General features: G+C 43.2%; 1 protein-coding gene across 4 annotated transcripts in view; it reads left to right on the top strand.

Annotated features, from left to right (window-relative positions):
- Srgap1 (SLIT-ROBO Rho GTPase activating protein 1) overlaps positions 1–16,394 on the top strand; it is a 279,875-nt gene that overhangs the window by 237,044 nt on the left and 26,437 nt on the right. For all 4 annotated transcript variants that reach the window (XM_021173833.3, XM_021173834.3, XM_085843214.1 and 1 more), the window contains 3 exons: positions 2,224–2,284; positions 2,397–2,474; positions 4,722–4,856. In XM_021173833.3, the coding sequence (XP_021029492.1) occupies positions 2,224–2,284; positions 2,397–2,474; positions 4,722–4,856 (274 nt within the window). The remainder of the gene's footprint in view (positions 1–2,223; positions 2,285–2,396; positions 2,475–4,721; positions 4,857–16,394) is intronic.

Genomic DNA, 16,394 nt, shown 5'->3' with positions numbered 1-16,394 from the left:
ACAGGCAGGAGCTAGTTAGACAGAATGAGAGAAAAGATGAAGGGGAGGCAGCAAGATGTGACACTAAGGGCCTGGCAGGGAGAGAGAGGAGGCAGGAGAGCCAGAGGCAGAGGGACCATCTCGTTCCCTTTGCTGGTGTGACGTGGGGACAGCTGCATAAGACGATGCACACATGAGAGATTTTAAAATTTCTTCACTAAAAGCTAACAGTGAAAGGCAAGCAAATTGACTAAGCAAGATTAAGGTAGTTAGCGTGAAAAATCTGTTGTGGGAGCCATGCAGATGGAACACTGAAGAGTCTTTGGTAGCCTGGAACCCAGGGGTAGAGAGGTCTCGATCTCTCGATCTCACTCTCTCTCTGCACCTCTGAGATGGGCTTCTGAGCTCTCCCAAATTGCACCACAGAATGGCAAGAGCAAAACCAGAGGGAAGCAGAGACACAGAGAGAGGCCTGGATGGTGGTGGCTGGAAGACAGCCCATCATTTCACTCCTTATAAAATATTTTCTACCCCAACATCTGGCATCCATTGATTTAAATTAAAATGCGTGTTACATTTTTTATTACAAAACGTACTGCATCCAAATGAAGTGCTAATCTTTTCAATAGATTAGCAGGCATCTAAGCGAATGTCAAAAGGAGAACGTTTCATTTCATACCGCGAAAACGTACTCTGCAAAACTTTCTAAATGCAAACAGTTTTCTTCCGCTCTCTCATCTGTTGGTGTGCTAAGTCCAGCAGAGATGGAAACTAACTCTCCCCTCTCATCGCTCACACTCAAGTTTTTTTCGTTGCTCTTTTAAATTGCACTGTGACATGAATTGTTTACAAAATGTTACTTCCATTAAACCATGCTTGTGTCTTACAGAAAAAGGTCCCTTCCAGTGTTCAGTACAGTTTTGGTGTAATCACACCACTGTTCATGAGTCAACTAGACTTTACTAAAATACATTTTAGTTGGTTTATTTTTTTAAGGCTCCTCTTTAAGGAATTAATACGTGCACCCCTAAAAGCAAATTAACTAATTAGAAAAATCTAATAGGACCTCCAGACGTAACTGAACCATTAAGTGGTTTATACACTGATTGCCATAAAACCTTGAAAATAAAGCTCTACCTTAAGGAGTCCACTGCCCACTCGGGAGACAGCGAAGACATCTGTAGCGCTACCTCATTCCCACTCTTTGCCCCCCATCTGGACTGGGAAAGTTAACAGTCCCTAATCGTCCTAGTATGTTAAGACCAAGTTCTTAACATTTCAGGATAAAACTCCTCACGGGTGTGTGCCCGATGCCAGCTAATCCCTTTCAAGTTCCCTGTTTCCTGGAAAGATCTAATTCCTAAAAGATCAGTCTTAAAAGTTCATGTCGATCAACACCATCCCCAGTAATTCTTTTTAACTCGTGGTGCATGCCATCAATACATGTTTAACTGGCCTCTGAGGCCCCTCCATCTCATGAGTCATTCTACACCCGTGGATTTCAAAGCACCTCCAGCATTTTTTTTTTTTTTTTTTTTTTAGTAAAGGGTGGTGAGCAGTTTTTTTGTTGTTGTTGTTTGTTTGTTTGTTGTTGTTGTTGTTGTTGTTGTTTGCAAGGTGTAGACCAAGAAGACCAAAGCAGTCTTCCTTGTCTTCATCTTAAAGACGGGCTAAGTTTTATAAGGAAAAGTAAGTTCTGATGCAGACTAAGTAAATACATAATGTGCTTTCATTGCCCATGAGATAGTTTGTGACTACCACCATCTAGGTGACGGAGTCTCAGGGATGTGATGTAGAGAGTCCTAAGAATCAACAGCTAAGCAGATAGAAGACAATAGGTGTTCTTCTGCTTCACACGGATCCCCTTGAGAGAGAACCTCTCAAAATGAGTTACTCATTTTAGTGCATAAGTTAAAGGAAAACACCTAGGTTAGGTTTTGGTTTTGATGCTCTTGTCTGAGGCAGAGGTTTTACAATGTATCCATTCTGACCTCCAACTCAGCCTCCTGGCTACGGGAATTACAGCCACCACTCACAACATGATTTAGCCTCTTCATGTCTCTAGGCTTAGCAGGACCACCTGGAGCCTTCTTATGGTGAATGTATTAACTTAGCTTGCTTCAGAACTGAAATACACCTTTGTCTAAGTATAACTTTTCCCACTCTTTTCGATGCTGTTAATTCTTTATGGGGCATTTTTCTCCTCCTGACCCAGCCTTCTCTCGTTTCGATCTCTCTCCCCAGGACTCAGGCCAGGTTATCCCTCTCATTGTGGAAAGCTGCATCCGATTCATTAATCTCTATGGTAAGCACTCATCACCGTAGAATCCTCAGCTTGTCTTTTTGCTTGGAGAGAAAAGCCCAGATCCATAGTGTGTGAGGCAGGCAGCTCACTCTCTGTGCTCTTTTGCCCATAGGCCTTCAGCACCAGGGGATTTTCAGAGTGTCTGGCTCCCAGGTGGAAGTGAACGATATCAAGAATTCTTTCGAGAGAGGTAACTGTGTCTCTCCTCGTGTGCAAAGCATGTTGAAAAGTCACCTTCTTCTGTCTTCCACCCGGCATGCTCTGCACAGCCCCCAAACCTCCATCTTGCACGGGCCGTTGTGGGAGTCAGGACATGGTTGTTACAAATTCTGTGCAAAGTAGAAAGTCCTATGAATTCTTGTCCTCCGGTTTAGGATTTACATTGGCTGCCCTTGACAGCCTAGATGTACATCAAGGGGGCCCTGACAGGGGTCTAGAATGGGCAGGGCCGTTACAATGTATCCATTCTGGCCTCGGACTCAGCCTCCTGGCTGCGGGAATCTCTTCATGTCTCTAGACTTAGCAAGACAACCTGGAGCCTTCATGTGGTAAATGTATTTAATTTAGCTTGCTTCAGAACTGAAATGTACCTTCCTTTAAGTATAGCTTTTTCCACTCCCAGCCTACATGATGAGGGAATGCGCACATCTTCCTGCTTCCCATCTCTGCCAACGACTCTCTCCTATTCCCATATCACCCTCCCTCCCTGTGACGGGGTCACTACCTCCCCTGTGCCCATGATTGGCTGAGATACAAGTTCTGCTAAACTGTTATGGAGTACAGTCCAGTAAAACACCAGCTGATCTAGTGTCAGGAAGACCCAGACTCATATTGGTCTCTTTTATCGATGATGGGATTCAGCCAAGGGACCCCAGTCTTAATTTGACCGGTGACCTCATCTGCCAAACTACAGTGTTTGTTAAACTGTTCAGATGTGGCCTGCAGACCAATCTGACCCTTTCATGTGGCCATTGGTTATTAATGCTCCCGGGTTATCGTGGTTAGTATTGCATCCATGTTGGGGTTCATCTGTGTGTACTTTCTGCTGGACAGCCAGGGCAAAGATGCAGTGAGACTGCATGGAGCTCCGTTCTCTCTCCCCTTTCCCCCCTCCCCCTCCCGTTCCCCCTCCTCCTCACCTCTGCTCTCCTATTTCCCTGGCCTAGATTTGCCATAGAACCCTTTGAAGTTGAAAAGGTAAACAGCACCACAGTGGGTTTTTTTTTTTTTCTAGTTTCCAAATCTATGACCAGTCTTATGTGTGGGACAAACCAGTCTCCAGGCAGCAGCTGAGCCTGCCACGCCTTCCTGCAGTGTGGTAGAGGCCAGGTGGAAGTGGCTGAGCAGAGGGCACTTTGTGGCCACCACAGACCAATGAACGCTTTGTTATTTTTCTCTTGGAAATTCCTCTTGGTTTTGAATACCTCGAAGGGAAAAATGAATAAATGATGATGGTAATGGTGGTGATAATGGTGGTGGTGGTGGTGGTGATGATGATGACGGTGATGATGATGATGATGATACAACTGATCCTTTGAGCTCAGGTTCAGCAAGTCCCTACCCTAGAAAACAGGGAAGGGAAACAAGGGCCCCTGACAATAATGTCCCCAAAGGCAAGCATTAATTAGCTAAAGGGTCATGGCTGCTCTGTGAACTGTGGGAAGGAAGACTGGACCTGCAGGTGCACGGTGGAGTTTGCTGTAAGCCTCTGTTCACATTCCTTCCCAGGAAGGTATGATAAGCAGCCGGACAACTCATAGCATACATCCATCTGCCGTAAAGGAAACGATAGTTCTGTTTGTGATCGGTTTATTTTTAATATTCACTTTTCACAAACTGTACAGTTTTGAATCCCATGCCCTGATCCCAGAGTCACTCACTGTTGAAAGTAGCTTTCACATATGCTGGGACCCCACTGGGCCACCCTGGAAAACACCTGATTATTTAGTACAGGTATTCACAGTCACTGTTGTGGATTTCTGGCAAATTTTGATGACCTAGGTTATATAGCCCGACCAACCACAACAGCATCTTTCTGCCAGATGAGTAATAAACACTGAGTGTAGTTTTTTTGGGTGCTCGTGTCAACCTAAGCTTACTGATTTTAGCTTTTAAAGAAAAATAAAAAAGGCTGGATAAAGTTATAACCACGATGTTTTATTTTAAGATCTGGGCACGTTGTAAGGGAGTATTTGGTAGCATAAAAATTTTTTTAAGCTTTATTTTAGCCAACTATTTTTAGGTTAATCATGGGGTAGGATATCTAAACCAATTATTTCCATTTTAGTACTATATAATCTTTTGGTGAGCATAATTAAAAGACTTGTGTATTCCTGTGTGGGTGAGAGAGAGAGAGAGAGAGAGAGAGAGAGAGAGAGAGAGAGAGAGAGAAGAGAAAAATAACAATACTGTGCATATAACGACTTTTCTTCCTCAGGTGAGAACCCTCTGTCCGACGAGCAGAGCAACCACGATATCAACTCGGTGGCCGGCGTGCTGAAGCTGTATTTCCGAGGGCTGGAAAACCCCCTCTTTCCTAAGGAAAGGTTTACTGACCTGATTTCCTGTATCAGTAAGTGGGCTTTTCTCTTTTCCTTTTTTTCTCAAGTCTTTCCTCAACAGGATTCTTTTCGTAACCAACTTCCTGGAAAGGCGACTCTCCCCTCCCCCACCCCCCCATTTACTCCGTTGCCACCAAGGTCTGAGGCCATTTGTTTACATTCTGAGTCCAACGTGAGTCACCCTCCTTACTGTGACCTCACCCTGGGCTGAGTGGACATTGCTTCTGAACACCCTCAGCTTTCATAGATCAGGGAGCTGACCGTGGGAAAAAGGAAAAGAAGAAACGGGAAACGGTGGGGAAAATGGTACAAGGATGCCAACTGGTACTTACCTGTCAGCAGGGACCCCAAGCCAATAGGCAGAGTGGGTGCGATATATTACAGAGGTGACAGTCATCAGCAAAACAGTTTGTTTGTTTTTGTCAGTGGGGATTTGGACACTTCACAGAGGATGTTAAAAATCGGGATAGTGAGCGTTAGTTAATAAGCACAGTCAGATTTCATGAGTCTGTAAACACAGTAGTTATCTTAAGTCCATTTTTTTCCCAGGTAGGAAGCCAGCTGATCCCGTCCATGCAAGTTTTCCTGAGAATCACATTTCACTCAACGATGACACCTCCCCAGCCCTGCCCCCAAGTCCCCACCACCAGCCAGACTAGCCAGTCCTCAGACTTGACCTCTGTTGTAATGCCTGCCTCCTTTTCCTTTGGATTGTTGCCTGAGTGGGCTCCAGATTCCAGGCTTGGCCCTCCCACTCCTCCCTTGCATCATCCTGTCCTGTACACAGATTCAAAGGGGTGAATCCAGTCCCGCTCTCCCATGCTGAAAGCCTATCTTAGGATGTCCCACATAAAAGCATGCTTCTTGATAAGGTCAAATCACAGATGGGAACTGATCCTCTGTCCTGTCTCCTGAGAGCTGCACTCTTCCTACCGCTGTGCCCCATCCACTCACCTAGCTGTTGGAATCTGCAGGCTAGCACACCAGACAACACATGTGCCAGGCCCTGTTCCCACCTCCCCACCTTTGCCCAGGCCGTTTCCCCTGCTGTCCTTGATAGTCCTAGTCATCAGTGCTGAGGGCATCACCAACCTGGCATTTTTTTCCCCAAGAATACCAACCATCTTCCCTACCACCCCACATGGAATTGGTCACTTCTCCTTTACTGATAGGCTACTGTGTGTATCTGCGTTAGGGTGTCTATGGCTATGATAAAACACCGTGACGATGAGCAACTTGAAGAAGAAAGGGTTTCTGTCATCTCATACTTCCAGATGGCAGGGAAGTCAGGGCAGGAACACAAGCAGGCCAGAAATCTGGAGACAGGATTCAAGATGAGGCCTTTGAGGACCAGTGCTCACTGGCTTGTCTCCCTGGCTTGCTCAGCCCCATTTCTTACTTCATCAGGGACCAGCTGCTCAGGGGTAGCCCCGCCCCCAGTGACCTGGGGTCCTCCCACATCAATTATAAATCAATAAAATGACCCACAGGCCTTCCTACAGGCCAGGCTAGCATGGGCATTTTCTCAGGTGAGGCTCTCCCTTCCCGAATGACAGAGAGGGTTAGTCTGGAGCCCTAAATCCCTCTGTGGTTTCCTGAGGACATACATTTCATCTCAGCTGAAATGTAACCATTGGGCAAAGACCATGGGGCTGTGTTACCAGTTCAAGCCACTTCATACATTCATGGATGAAAAGTGGCATTCCGTAGTTGGTATTAATAACAGAGGTCCCTGGGTCAGTGAGATTTTAGGTTCAAACCCTGGCTTTGCAAGCCTTGTAAACTTGGGCAGAAATTAATACTTTGTTTTAAGTTTCTTGACCTCCATAGGGTTTATGTGAAGAGCAAATTAGATAGTTCATGTAATGAATTTGGCATCATAATTGGACAAAGTAAGCCCCTGTCGATGTCACTAGCTCTAGTCATTTCTGGGATAGCTGTGCCTAAGGAAAACTCAGGTCGTATGTGCCAGGACCTGGTACAACCACTTCCTCATCTGGCCGCTCTGCCAAATGTAGATCTCCGGTGTAATTGCCCCAGATGCATGTACAAATTAAGTTGCTGTCCCCACAACATCGTATTGGTTCCAGTGTGACTTTTCCAAGACAGTCAGCCAAGGCTTTTCACAAAATCAGGCTTAGCAAAATAGACTATGAAGGAGAAAACGAAAAAATACATAGGAATGATTTGTTTACTCTCTGTGTGTGAGTGTATCTGTGTCTGTTTTTGTCTGTGTTTCTGTGTATGTGTCTCTGTGTGTTTGTGTGTCTGTCTATGTATGTGTGTCTGTGTGTGTATATCTTTGTGTGCCTCTGTGTGTGTTTTGTGTGCCTGTGTGTTTGTGTCTGTGCGTTTCTATGTCTGTGTATGTCTGTGTGTCTGCTATGTATGTGTCTGTGTGTGTTTTTGTGTGCCTATGTGTATATCTGTGTGTGTGTGTGTGACTGTTTCAATGTGTGTGTGTTTGTCTGCTTCTATGTGTTTGTATATGTGTATATGTGTGTCTGTGCATAAGTTTTTGTGTATGTGTGTGTCTGTGTATGTGTCTGTGCCTATGTGTATGTTTGTGTGTGTGTGTGTGCCTGTATGTGTCTGTATGTTTGTGTTTGTGTGTGTTTTTATGTGCCTGTGTGTGTTTATGTACGTCTATGGTTTTGTTTCTGTGCATATGTCTTTGTGTGTTTATGCCTTTATATGATGTGTGTGTGTAATGTAGGGCACACTTTCATGGTATGCATGTGAGGCTCAGAGGACAGCCTCCCAGACTCAGGTATCTCCTCTGCTGTGAAATCCAGGGATCCACTTCAGGTCTTCAGGTTTGCCTTCTACCCATCTCCCTGGACTTGGTGGGTTCTTTGTGTGTTCCAGTGCTGAGGTTCAAACCCGGAACCTTCTACCACCGACCTACATTCTTACTCCAAGACCCACATCTTGCAGAGGACACAGGCAGTGTCAAGATTTCTGGGTACATAGCTGCAGCCTGGGATTTCACTGAGCCAGCATTGTAGATAGGATGTGAATGTTTTTGTGAGTCCTGTGTTTACAAACGCTCAGGTACCGAGAAGTGTGCTTCGATCAAGTTTTTCCTACTACGTCTGATTACTTTTAGTGCACAGTTTTTCGGAATGGGAGGATTTTCAGGAACGCATACTGGACCTCTTCTTACATAACACCCCCCTTATTTAACAGGCCCTTTTCTTCTGATCTCTAATCTCTTTCAAAGGAGGAGATTCCTGGCTACTACTGATTGATCTCCAGATCAGCGGTTGTTCCTGTCACCATGACTATGGCACATCTGCATTTCCCCTAACTTCCGATAGATTCTCTGAGGATGGCGTGTCACTCACTGATACTACAAACTCTTTGTTGTCATAGTTACTGCTGTGCATGTGAGAGGCCACACAGGCAGAGAGAGGGTGCCATGCAGCATATATGAAGGATGGCTTTCAGAAGCTGGCGCTCTCCTTCTCTCCTGGTGAAGAAGGGTCTCTCTAGTTGTTTTTTCGCTCTATATTCCAGGCCCCACTCTTCTGCAAGCTTTGGGACAATTCTCCTGTCTCAGCCTCCCATCTCCCCATAGCATGATGGGATTGCAGATCCTCACTGGTGGATGCAGACTTTGAACCTTTTAACTCAGATCAGGGATCCAACTTGGCTCATCTAGCTCGCATGCTTTTACCCGATACTATAAACGTTCGGCCTTTGAATCAAACTGATGGCTTGTCTTTAATATTCAAAGTCTTCTTGTGACTCGGAGACTTGGTCCTTGCATTCAAGAAACTTAAAGGCTAGCAAGGAAGAGAGTACGGTTATGAATGAGCGCGGTGTAAGTTTGTATTGCTGGGAACACTAAGAGTAAAGGTTCCAGCAGGAAGTTATCTCGGGGGAGTTTTTACCTGCGACACCTTAAGCTTTGTAGTAGTGGATTTGGTTTTTCTATTAAGGCCGTTTCGTGTGACAGTTCATGTGGGAAGGTCTCCCTTTCGTCATTCCTGGGAACAACGTTACAGGAATAAGTTCCTAAAACACCCACCATGTTTTGCTTACTTATTTTTTGGATTGTGTTTGAGCGGAAGGAATCTTGCTTATGTGTGTGTAAGTTTCTATCCTGCCCCTGTGCCTCTGTAGAGCCTCGGTCTTGGGAAGCTTTAGATGTGTGTATGAAGGGGGGTTGTAACGGCCTTCTCCACAGTTCATGTACAAGATCCACTCCGCAACTCACCAGAAATACCTTTTTAGAAAACTGCCTTACTCAGGTGAGCACGTGATGAAGGTAACTAGGCACTGAAGCGGTGAGCTTCATAGACTCTCAGTTTCTCACCCAAGCATTGCTTCCCCTCCCCCAACCCCCACTGGCTACTTTCTGAATGACATTGTGAGTGTTCCAGGCCACACCCGAAGTCTGGGCAGCTGGCAGCAGAGCCATGCATTGTGGCTCTGGATTCCTGGGGTAGACAGCCTAGCAATTATTCAAGTAAAGCATAGATTTTTCCTGGTCTAGTCGTGGGTCCACAGAAAACGTTTGCACTTTGTTTTGTATAACTTTATTATTATTATTATTATTATTATTATTATTATTATTATTGTGACTTCTTGGACATAAGAAAACAATTTTATAGCAGTTTTTTTCAGTTTGTTTGTTTGTTTTTTTGGTTTTGGTTGTTGTTTTTTTTTTTTGTCACAGAGAAAACTAAAAGTACACAAGAGGCACACAGGACAAAATACTGTCCCCTGTAAGCCACCGCCCAAAGAGAAGCAATGATGTGTTCCTTCTGGGTATTTGTGCGTTCATGTGCACACAGTGCTTTGAAACCTGTCAGGAACGATTCTGTCCTGACAGCTTGTGGGGTCCCTCATGATATCTCCAGGAGTCAGTAACCCAGGGACCTCCCTATAATTAATGGCCCAGCTTTAACAATTGCCGTCGCTCAGTTGAGCTAGCTGCTGGCCCCAGCTGCTCTCCCTGTGACCCAATGTCACGTGTCTGTGTGTACCTGACAGTGGGAGCTTAGGAATTGACTTTTTCCTCTCAGAGTTCTCATCTCTACACAGTAGGTGGGTCATTTCAAAGCGTTGGAAAGTGTTTAGAAGCATGTAGAACAAAATAGCATCCCTCATAATCTCACTGTCCAGACGGTCATGGACACCGCTGAGAAACATTTCGAGTGTGATTGACATGATCGTGTTGTATGTTAACGTATGAGGTAACCCGGACACTGCTGCTATGCCCTAAAGTCAGTGATTCCTCAGACCTGTCAAGTAGGCAATCCATGCTTTTTACAGCCAGCTTTTATCATGTGATTACGCCGTGGTCACTGCTGGAAATTATAAAATGTACTAAGAGCATCCGCCGGTCCTCTACACAGAAAGAATGGTAACTCTTTCCAGGCGTTCCCCACGTCTTCACATAGTACTGATTGATATACATAATACAGACTTCCAAACGCAGCTTTACGTAGCACGTCTCACAAGTACGTGGGCCATCTACTGAAGAGGACAGGGCACAAGGTTTTAGTCCACTCACAGGACTGTACAACCATTATCATGAGTGATTTTAGGACATTTTCGTTATCCCAGGGGAAAAAAGTTAGCAAACTCTAGCAATCACTTTCCATTCAAGTCTAGCCGTGGCAACGCAGAGCGCTGGCAACCACTAGTGCCTGTCTCTATAGTCCACTAGTGCCTGTCTCTATAGTCCACTAGTGCCTGTCTCTATAGTCCACTAGTGCCTGTCTCTATAGTCCTGCCTTTTCTGCACATTTCACATAAGCGGACTCAGACAACCTGTGACGCTTAGAACTGGATCTCCACTTAGCATGCATCGTGATCAGGCATTCGTCCTATCTTATTGGAAAATCATAACCCATTGTATGGGTGTACCATTCCCACGTGCTCTCAGTAAGGACGCGTTACACCACCTGACAGCCAATCAATAGGAAGTTTCTTTTTAAAATAATGGAGTTATTCTAAAATTGATGAAGATGGTGAGTAACACTGACATATTAAGTTCATTAAACTTATCATTTAATAGGTAAGTTATGTGATAGGTGGATTTAGCTTAATAACCTTGTAAGTTAGATTATATCGTGGCATGCTTCTTTTGTGAGTTTATACTTTTAATATGGTTTTTACCGGTCATATGGTGGCTTCTGTTTTATGTAACAAATCCTGCTTTTACACAGTTGTGTTGACTCTGGAGAGTTGCTGTGTTTCTTTGTGCGTGTATCTATTGTAAGCTCTTAGATGTGTCATGAGGGAAAAAAGCCTTTGAATGTCGTGTGTGTGTGTGTGTGTGTGTCTGTCTGCTTCATCTGTGTCTGTGGCTCTGTGTATGTGAATGCAGAGCAAGCCACCTGAGACCTGAACTCAGGTCCTCTGCAAGAGCAGTAAGTTCTCTTACACTCCCCCCCACCCCTCAGCCATTCTTCCAGCCCTATGGCTTTTGAACTCTCCTGGACACTGTATGTTACAGCTGTTAGAAATTGTCTGCTTTTTCTGACATACACTGTAGCTTGCTCTCTGATTGCACCTTCCTAGTTGATGTCATAGAATTGTGTTCTTAGGATTTCCTTGATCTATGAAAATATCAAATATGTGAAGCAAAGTTTCCTAACACTTTCTTTTTCTTTCTCTTTTTTTATCTTTAATCTTTTTTTTTACAGTACAGTTGTTATCCCCCTCCCATTCGGCCCTCCCACAGTTTCTCATCCCATTCCTCCTCCCCCTGTCTCCAAGAGGATGTCCCCACCCCACCCCCACACCCCACCAGACCTCTCCACTCCCTGGAGCCTCAATTCTCTCAAGAATTAGGCGTGTCTTCTCTCACTGAGGCCAGATCAGGCAGTGTTCTGCTGTATATGTGTTGGGTGCCTCATACCAGTTAGTGTATGCTGCTGGCTGGTGGCTCAGTGTCTGAGAGATCTACCGGTCTGGGTTAGTTGGGGTTAGTTGAGACTGCTGGTCTTCCTATAGGGTTGCCCTCTTCCTTGGCTTCTTCCAGCCTTTCCCTAATTCAACCCCAGGGTACCTGACTTCAGTCCATTAATGAAGACTCAGTTTCTCTTCTGTGCTCAGAATGATAGGATGGCAGATCAGGGATGATGTATCACTTGTTTGTAAGAAATGCTAGCTTATTTTAAGTGCTGCTGTTTAACAAAAAGAGAAAGCAGGGGCTTTGCTCACAGGAGTCAGCCCGTTCACAGCTGGTCACAGAGGTTGCCATGGCATGTTTAGCTCTGACCTGGGGAAGCTAAGTAAGTTGGGTGAGGGTGTGGCAGAGACCTTCCTAACTGTATTAACACACCTCTGCTTTCTCTTTCCCTTTTGCTCACACACACAGCAGATCCATGCCTTGCTTCAGGTAGTATGAATATAGTACCATATAAAAGTACAGGATTTTCTATGTCCACTCTTTGCCCCCGATAATGACACAGAGACTTTTATATTTATCAATAAGCTTCTAGAATTATAGCTGGGCAGATTCAGAGCTATTCTAACCTGACAGTGTTGGCTGTAGACCACTTCCAGGCACGTAGCCTGCCATCTTTGTCTTGCTCTCGGCACCTCCTTCATTATCAGCTCTCCAGATCCCACCTGAGTCCCTGTCTCTCTGGCTGGAAGTCCCACCTTCTGCTCTCCTGCCCAGCTATAGGCTATCCAGCTCTTTATTTGGCCAATCAGGAGGTGATGAAGAACAACATTTCTCAAAATACTGAGCCACAACAAAGTCTGGACTACAACCAGCTGTCTGGGTCTAGAAATCAGCATTTGAATGCACAGTGCACAAAAACATCCCCCAACAATGCCTTGATACTGGAAATGGGCTCTGGAACTCAGACATACATGTGTGCCTGCTTTTAGAGTTCCTTCATGTGTGTGGTCACCAGAAGTTTTCCTTGCCATGCCTTTATGCCTAAGGAGAAATTTCTATCTTGTGGTTGCTTATTTGTATCCAGGCAGATGGCCATTTAGCAAAGTGTGTCACAGAAGAACCACTATGAGGGGGCAGTGGCCATTTGGGCTTTTCCTCAAGTAGCTCCAGCTTTGTAGCATCTTTTGCACAAGTGTTCATAGAGCTGTCTATCACCTTGCGGTAAAGTTGAGACCCTGGCAAGAGAGCCCTGAGGTGCTAGGAAGAGTTCTGCACGCATGACCAATATTGGATGTGAGCTGCTTTTCCTAACCGCATGAGGTCTTAGATTGTGGGAACAAAACCCAGCTTAGAAGAAATCCAAACTAAGAGCTGATTTTCCTGACGTGTAGGGAATAAAAGATCCATCTTTATGTCCAGCATGGCTAAAGGACCATGAATTGCCAGACTAAGAGCACGCGTTAATCAGTGTGTTGGCGGCAACCACAGATTCTGCCATGCTAACTGCATTCCGGAGAGTGGGTGGGCTGCTTGTAGCAGAGCTGAGCTCCTGTAGGCTATGCACACAAGCCTTCTGTGCAGCCCACCAGGAGACCTCTAGGCATCCATTGGAGGACTGAGGCCTTGGTGTAGATGAATTGAATTTGCAGCTACTGCAGAACACTAACAATAACTCGTTCTGATCTATGTGTACAGTAGTGCGTCATACATTTGCATTGCATAATTCTTTTCTTAATTTTTATTATTTAAATGCATCTTATACATCAAACATTAATAATACTATCCATAACTGAGGATCCTATATCTAACATTGAATACTAAATTGTTTCAAAACATACAAAATATTCTTTAGGAGTTAAGCATAGTAAAAGAACATAAAACATTAAAAATGAATCATTAAGAAATAGATTCAAAAGTCCTTATATGATACCACCTGACATAGTGAGAGAATATTTAAAACACATTATATATCTGTGTATATTGTCTAACAATCAGTTTAATTAAAAAAATTATCAGTGTTTCTAGGAGAGGAATTATTTTTTCAGTAAGTATATTTTTAAAATTTCAAAATAGCAAAAACTCTTTGAAGTTAAACATTAAGAGAATGCTAATTTTAAGCACACTGAGAAAAATTATCAATAATATTTCCATGATGTTTGTAGAATGTGATTTTAATATTTTCAACTGTTAATATTCAACAAACAGAATAGTTATTTTAAGATAAACTTCATTGTTATGTCTCCCTTTTCATTTCTGATTTTATTGATTTGAATACTGTCTCTGTGCCCTCTGGTTAGTCTGGCTAAGGGTTTATCCAACTTGTTGATTTTCTCAAAGAACCAGCTCCTGGTTTTATTCGTTCTTTGTGTAGTTCTTTTGTTTCTGTTTGGTTTGATTATTTCCTGCTTTCTACTCCTCTTGGGTGTATTTACTTCCTTTTGTTCTAGAGCTTTCAGGTGTGCTGTCAAGCTGCTAGTGTAAGCTCTCTCCAGTTTCTTTTTGGAGGCACTCAGAGCTATGAGTTTTCCTCCCACCACTGCTTTCATTGTGTCCCATAGGTTTTGGTAATAATGTGTCTTCATTTTCATTAAATTCTAAAAAGCCTTTAATTTCTTTCTTTATTTCTTCCTTGACCAAGTTATCATTGAGTAGAGCATTGTTCAGCTTCCATGTGTTATGTGTGCTTTCTGTTGTTTTTGTTGGTATTTAAGACCAGCCTTAGTCTGTGGTGGTCTGATAGGGTGCATGGGATTATTTCAGTCTTCTTGTATCTGTTGAGGCCTGTTTTGTGACCAATTATAGGGTCAGTTTTGGAGAAGGTACCATGAGGTGCTGAGAAGAAGGTATATTCTTTTGCTTCAGGATAAAATGTTCTATAAATACCTGTTAGATCCATTTGGTTTATAACTTCTGTTAGTTTCACTGTGTCTCTGTTTAGTTTCTGTTTCCAGGAACTGTCCATTGCTGAGAGTGGGGTGTTGAAGTCTCCTACTATTATTGTGTGGGGTGCAGTGTGTGCTTTGAGCTTTATTAGAGTTTCTTTTATGAATGTGGGTGCCCTTGATTTGGAGCATAGATGTTGCGAATTGAGAATTCTGGGTAGATTTTTTTCCTTTGACCTGTATGAAGTGTTTTTCCTTATCTTTTTTTTTTTTTTTTTTTTTTTTGATAACTTTTGGTTAAGAGTTGATTTTATTCGATATTAGAATGGCTACTCCTGCTTGTTTCTTGGGACCATTTGCTTGGAGAATTGTATTCCAACCTTTTTACTCTGAAATAGTGTCTGCTTTTGTCACTGAGGTAAGTTTCCTATATGCAGCAAAATGCTGGGTCCTATTTATATATCCAGTCTGTTAGTCTATGTCTTTTTTTTTTTTTTTTTTTTTTGGAAACTGAGTTCATTGATGTTAAGAGATATTAAGGAAAAATGATTGTTACTTCCTGTTATTTTTGTTGTTAGAGGTGGAATTATGTTTGTGTGGCTATCTTCTTTTGGGTTTGTTGAAAGATTACTTTCTTGCTTCTTCTAGGGTGTAGTTCCCTTCTTGTGTTGGTGTTTTCCATCTGTTATCCTTTGTAGAGCTGGATTTTTGGAAAGATATTGTGTAAATTTGGTTTTGTCATGGAATATCTTGTTTTCTCCATCTATGGTAATTGAGATTTTGCTGGGTATAGTAGCCTGGGCTGGCATTTGTGTTCTCTTAGGGCCTGTATGACATCTTCCCAGGATCTTCTAGATTTCATAGTCTCTGGAGAGAAGTCTGGTGTAATTCTAATAGGTCTGCCTTTATATATTACTTGACCTTTTCCCCTTACTGCTTTTAATATTCTTTCTTTGTCTAGTGCATTTGGTGTTTTGATTATTATGTGATGGGAGGAATTTCTTTTCTGGCCTAGTCTATTCAGAGTTCTGTAGGCTTCTTGTATGTTCATGGGCATCTCTTTCTTTAGGTTAGGGAAGTTTTCTTCTATAATTCTGTTGAAGATATTAACTGCCCCTTTAAGTTGGGAATCTTTGCTCTCTCCTATACCTATTATCCTTAGGCTTGGTCTTCTCATTGTGTCCTGGATTTCCTGGGTGTTTTTTTGGATTAGGAGCTTTTTGCCTTTTGCATTTTCTTTTACTTTTGTGTCAATATTTTCTATGGTATCTTCTGCACCTGAGATTCTCTCTTCTGTCTCTTGTATTCTGTTGGTGACGCTTGAATCTATGACTCCTGATCTCTTTCCTAGGTTTTTAACTCCAGGGTTAATCCCTTTGTGATTTCTTTATTGTTTCTATTTCTATTTTTAGATCTTGTATAGTTTTGTTCATTTCCTTCGCCTGTTTAATTATGTTTTCCTGTAATTCTTTAAGGAATTTTTGTGTTTCCTCTTTAAGAGCTTCTAACTGTTTACCTGTGTTCTCCTGTATTTCTTTAAGCCAGTTATTTATGTCCTTCTTAAAGTTTTCTAGCACCATCGTGAGAAGTGATTTTCTATCCAATCTTGCTTTTCCGTATGATCATATATCCAGGACTTACCATGGTAGGAAACTTGGGTTCTGATGATGACAAGTAATCTTGGTTTCTGTTGCTTATGTTCTTATGCTTGCCTCCCGCCATCTGATTATCTCTAGTGCTGCCTGCCCTCTCTATATCTGACTGGAGCCTATCCTTTCTGTGATCCTGGCTGTGTC

The sequence above is a fragment of the Mus caroli genome, unplaced genomic scaffold, assembly GCF_978045245.1.
Source record: "Mus caroli unplaced genomic scaffold, Mus_caroli_1 scaffold_9, whole genome shotgun sequence".
Lineage (NCBI taxonomy): Eukaryota > Metazoa > Chordata > Mammalia > Rodentia > Muridae > Mus > Mus caroli.
The sequence above is the reverse complement of the archived record's forward strand: the minus strand, read 5'-3'. Positions and strand labels throughout refer to the sequence as shown.